Source organism: Lathyrus oleraceus, chromosome 1 (assembly GCF_024323335.1).
Source record: "Lathyrus oleraceus cultivar Zhongwan6 chromosome 1, CAAS_Psat_ZW6_1.0, whole genome shotgun sequence".
Taxonomy (NCBI): Eukaryota; Viridiplantae; Streptophyta; class Magnoliopsida; order Fabales; family Fabaceae; genus Lathyrus; species Lathyrus oleraceus.
Window position 1 is genome coordinate 173734570 of NC_066579.1, and position 5812 is coordinate 173740381.

A 5812-nucleotide genomic window follows, 5' to 3' on the forward strand; every position below is an offset into this window, starting at 1 on the left:
ACCATCATTTAGTATCTATCACCTAACATATACAAAAATCTATAATCTTTATTTCAAATTTGATTCAAACTAAATCAAAATCACCCCTAGATATGTACAACAATAAGCAACTCACCTAAATATTTTTAGATTTTGTAAAAAATCTAAAACATAAAAAATTGATTAATTAAATAAGTGGTATGTATGAATTAATGAATGTATGTTTGTTGAGTATGAAGGAGAGAAGTTGGGTGGTGAAATGGGAGTAGTTGGATTTAGACACCAAAACAAAGCAACCATAATAAGAAATAACTATATATAGTCCGAACTTCACTCCATTTCACTCGCACCATTCTCTCTTCATTGCACAAAATAGTAAGAACTAGTCTCTCTCTCTTTAAATCAAAGGTACCAGAGGCTTTCACTCTCATTCATCCATTTTCATTCTTTCTCTTCTCTTTACACATTCTTAATTCTATATAATCTTCACATAATCTTCATAGTTTTCTCACTACACTCCTTCATTTCATCTAATTATACCACTTTTCTTTCATTTCACATCTTCATTATTCTTTATTATTCTGGTAATTATTACTATTATCTCATTGTTAACTGCTTAATCCGCTTTCTGTGTTTTCGTAATTATGTTTTTTCAGATCTGTTTTTGTATGTTTTTGTTGATCCTTAAATGGATGAAAGTTTTAAATAACTGTCGCGGTCACATTGCGATCGCATGAAGGTGTTGTGACACCGATTGCAGGCGGTCATTTGTTATATGACATTGTGGTCGTTGTGGTGTGAATTGACCATAATTTATTCTATATCATAAAAAGGATGAATATCGGTATTGATATTCCATTTTGTAGCCGCTGCTAACGGAGTCACAGACGTTTATATATTATATATATACATATCGAGTGTTAGTGTTATGTCTGGTGTTCGTGTTTGTTTGTGTCGGTGTTTCATATAGGATGTAAATCTAAAATATGAATCATCTGATCTTCATCATGCGGTTTTGCTTTACCTATTGCAATGACTATATGAATTTATGAATGTAGGGGATTCAATTAGAGCCTATGACAAATTGATCTAGCTTTTGATTTTGTGTATTTTAATGACAAAATGTGATTTGAAATGAAACATAAGAGGACTGAGATTTTTCTGTGCAATTTTTATTTGGTATTGTAGAAAATGGCATCACACATTGTTGGATATCCTCGCATGGGCCCCAAGAGAGAGCTCAAGTTCGCCCTCGAGTCATTCTGGGATAAGAAGAGCAGCGCCGAGGATTTGGAGAAGGTGGCTGCTGATCTCAGGGCAGCTATCTGGAAACAGATGGCTAGTGCCGGGATCAAGTACATCCCTAGCAACACTTTCGCATATTATGATCAGGTGCTCAATACCACTGCCATGCTTGGCGCCGTTCCACCAAGATACGGATGGACTGGCGGTGAGATTGGATTTGATACATACTTCTCTATGGGCAGAGGTAATGCATCTGTGCCTGCCATGGAGATGACTAAGTGGTTTGATACCAACTAGTAAGTGATGTTGACTCATGTTTTTGTTGTATTGTTCATAATGATTCAATTCTTAATAATGACCTAATTACTGAACTTCTGTGTTTACGTGCATTGATTCAGCCACTTCATTGTCCCCGAATTGGGACCTGATATGAAGTTCACTTATGCTTCTCACAAGGCCGTGAATGAATACAAGGAAGCCAAGGCGGTATGCATTTATAGTCGTTTGCTTTAACATATGGCGATGGTTTTTGTGTCGTGTGTGGGATTCTTTTCTCGTGTTTATCGATCTTTACTTTAATTTTGCTTTCAGCTTGGAGTAGATACAGTTCCCGTCCTCGTTGGTCCAGTAACATACTTGTTGCTATCCAAGCCGGCTAATGGTGTCGATCCATCCTTTGATCTTCTTACACTCCTCCCTAAAGTCATTGCTGTCTACAAGTAAGAATCTAGCTTATAGAGAAGTACTTAAATGATAAGCGCTTATTTAGGCTTTTTATCCACACAAGGCCTATATTCGTGTTACTTCTCTAACTTGCTTATTATTATTAACTCAGGGAAGTTGTGGAGGATCTTAAGGCAGCTGGTGCTTCATGGATTCAATTTGACGAGCCTACCCTTGTCTTAGACCTTGAACCTCACAAGTTGCATGCATTTACTGCTGCATACTCAGATCTTGCTTCCACTTTATCTGGTTTAAATGTTCTCGTTGAGACCTACTTTGCAGATATTCCTGCTGACGCATACAAGACCCTCACAAGTCTGCCCGGTGTCACAGCATTCGGAGTTGATTTAGTCCGTGGTGGTAAGACTCTTGATTTGATCAAGGGTGGATTTCCTAGTGGAAAATACTTGTTCGCTGGAGTCGTTGACGGAAGGAACATTTGGGCTAATGATCTTACTGCTTCTCTGATTATATTAAACGGGCTGGAGGACGTTGTCGGAAAAGGTATTATACATAAGCTCTTAAATGATGAGAGCATAATTAAACTGTTCATCCAAACTAGGCCTTGATATATCTATTTTTCAAAAATGTGTGCAGATAAACTAGTTGTGTCAACCTCTTGTTCACTTCTCCACACTGCTGTTGATCTTGTTAACGAAACCAAGTTGGATAATGAGATTAAATCATGGCTAGCTTTTGCTGCCCAAAAAGTTGTTGAAGTAAATGCATTGGCCAATGCATTGGCTGGTCAAAAAGACGAGGCCTTCTTCTCTTCTAATTCCGCAGCTCTGGCTTCAAGAAAATCCTCTCCAAGAGTGACTAATGAGGGTGTTCAGAAGGCTGTGAGTGTTCAAATCGTTGTTTTTTTGAATCAGAATCGCGAAATTCAGTCTAGTTTTAGTTATGACATCCTTTATTTCCCTCGCAGGCTGCTGCATTGAAGGGTTGTGACCATCGCCGTGCAACAAACGTCAGCACCAGACTCGACGCACAACAAAAGAAGCTCAACCTTCCTGTCCTTCCAACCACTACCATTGGATCCTTCCCTCAGACCCCTGAGTTGAGGAGAGTGCGACGTGAATACAAGGCAACCAAGTAAGATATACCGGGAGCTGATAACTTAGCTCGGCTTTCTTCATTATTTTTCGTGTTTTATTGACTCTAACCTTGTTATTTTTTACAGGATCTCAGAGGAAGAGTATGTTACTGCAATTAAAGAGGAAATCCGTAAAGTCGTTGAACTCCAAGAACAGCTTGACATTGACGTCCTTGTACACGGAGAGCCTGAGGTTAGTTCTCACCTTCATTTTAAGGACAAATATATGTCTGTGAAGTACTGGTACTTTGTATTCACCTCATACTTTTGCACGATTTCCCGCACATCATTATGATAATGTTGATTCCCGATTGTACTTCCGATTAATTGTTTTGTTGCCTTTCATTGCAGAGAAATGATATGGTTGAGTACTTTGGTGAGCAGTTGTCTGGCTTTGCCTTCACTGTTAATGGTTGGGTGCAATCTTATGGATCTCGGTGTGTGAAGCCACCAATCATCTACGGTGATGTGAGCCGTCCAAAACAAATGACTGTCTTCTGGTCATCTACTGCTCAGAGCATGACCAAGCGCCCAATGAAGGGAATGCTTACCGGCCCCGTCACCATTCTCAACTGGTCCTTTGTTCGAAATGACCAGCCTAGGTATAAACTCAGACTCATCCTAATAACATGTTGTGAAAAATTCTATAAATTAATCAGTGTTTGCTTTATTATTAACGCGGTATTCAACATTTTACAGATCCGAGACTTGCTATCAGATTGCTTTGGCTATCAAGGATGAAGTAGAAGACCTTGAAAAAGCCGGTATCACTGTTATCCAAATCGACGAGGCTGCTTTGAGAGAAGGGCTACCATTGAGGAAAGCGGCACAAGCTCAATACTTGGACTGGGCTGTCCATTCCTTCAGGATCACCAATGTCGGCGTGCAGGATACCACTCAGATCCATACACACATGTGCTACTCTCACTTCAATGATATCATCCACTCAATCATTGACATGGATGCTGATGTGATCACCATTGAGAATTCTCGTTCTGACGAAAAGCTCCTAAGGGTGTTCCGCGACGGAGTTAAGTATGGAGCTGGAATCGGCCCTGGAGTTTACGACATTCACTCCCCAAGAATACCACCAACAGAAGAAATTGCTGATAGGATGAACAAGATGCTTGCAGTGCTTGAGACAAACATTTTGTGGGTCAACCCTGATTGTGGTCTCAAAACTCGCAAGTACACCGAGGTGAATCCAGCCCTCACAAACATGGTTGCGGCCACAAAACTCATCCGCAACCAGCTTGCAAGTGGCAAGTAAATGGCGTTAAGAAAGTAGAATCTGTGTAATCACACAATGGTTATGCTTGATTTTTTATTTGGTTTTTTGCAATAATGTGAGGTGAATATTTTGGTGTTGAGTATGCTCTTTTGAGCAAGGGATCCTTCCCTCAAACCACACCACACCACACCACAGATTTTTCATTTTTGTTTTTCAAAATATTTTGTAAGTTTTGTATGGCATTGCCTCTATTATATAATGCAATTGATGTTGAGTGTATTTATCATGGAATTTCTCAATGCAATAATTCAATTTCTTCCTTCTTCTCCAGTAGTATTTCTTTATTACCGTTAATGTGAATGTAATTAACATCGAGTTCTCCAAGTTTTGTGTTACTTATGTTGGACAGCAGAGTGAACAAATTTCATAAATCTTTCTCAAGTATTCATATAGATCTAAAACTAATCCTCTGTCATGGTAAGTGTCATTCTAACAAGCAAGCACATATATTTTAATGTCAAAAGCTATTGGGTCCGCCATTTGAATCCCATGAGTGACCATCCCTCAAATTGCTCTTCTATAAAAAATTGTCTAGAGTCCGTCTAGATGGTTATTGTAACATCCTAAACTCCAACATATGCTTTATACAAACGCATGTGAAAAATAGGGTGTCATACATATCTCTCGACATTCAATCTTTAATTCAAATTGCAGAATTAACTTCGAAACAACATAACATCATTATTCAAGGAAACAACCTAGAAACGAAACATGGTATTCGCAACCGAGTGTTAAACTATTAGAGCGACACAACACAACTAAACATACAAATAGGAAATAAAGTTATGAGCAGGCCAACTATTCCATTCTCCAAAATAAGTAACATATAACGTTCCATAGTCTCTACTTGAGAATCAACATAACATACACATAGAGAAACAACATAAAAATAGAAAAAGGGTGAGAAATATATTCCATATATAAACGGTGTATGAAACAATAAAGATAATTTAGTCATTATATCTAATCAATCACAATCACAAACTCGAATAACAACAACAATCAATTGTAAGATGCAATTATGTATGCAATGTTCATCTCTTCTACTTCAATGCATGTGGTACCAATTACTAGGATATTCAGAGGTATGTTTTTGAGGTATCCCAACTCGACACTTGGACCGAAGTCCTACTCGTCACTGGACCGAAGTCCTACCTATCTCCAATATACATGATGCATGAATGTTATAATTAATGCAAATCGACATCCCCAGTCCACCAACTTCAATCCTCGTCACTAGACATATGTCTTACATGTCCCTAGTTCTTTCGAACCTAAACACAACATCATCAAATATTTTTTTTCGTTATATGGCCAGGTCATTGGTTCCATTGACCATAATTATCTCAACATCAATAATTTCTCTTCATGAGGTATTTATCAATTAATTCGATTAGAATAACTCAAACACTTTTACCATCAGTCAAAATTAAACAGTAGCACACAAGTCAGAAAATCAGAAACTACTCAAAAAATTG

At 38.2% G+C, this 5812-nt stretch overlaps 1 protein-coding gene across 2 annotated transcripts; it reads left to right on the plus strand.

Moving 5' to 3' along the window:
* The first annotated feature begins 223 nt into the window (after positions 1-223).
* Positions 224-4593, plus strand: LOC127125739 (5-methyltetrahydropteroyltriglutamate--homocysteine methyltransferase 1). 2 transcript variants are annotated; one of them, XM_051054550.1, is made up of 10 exons: positions 224-387; positions 1168-1520; positions 1623-1710; positions 1816-1943; positions 2060-2451; positions 2545-2789; positions 2876-3042; positions 3131-3236; positions 3395-3645; positions 3743-4593. In XM_051054550.1, exons 2-10 carry the CDS (start codon positions 1171-1173, stop codon positions 4311-4313), a joined length of 2298 nt encoding a protein of 765 aa, XP_050910507.1. In that variant the 5' UTR covers positions 224-387; positions 1168-1170; the 3' UTR covers positions 4314-4593. The 2 variants fall into 2 exon arrangements, with proteins under 2 accessions (XP_050910507.1, XP_050910514.1); XM_051054557.1 differs by lacking the exon at positions 224-387 and adding an exon at positions 405-563.
* Positions 4594-5812: the final 1219 nt, after the last annotated feature.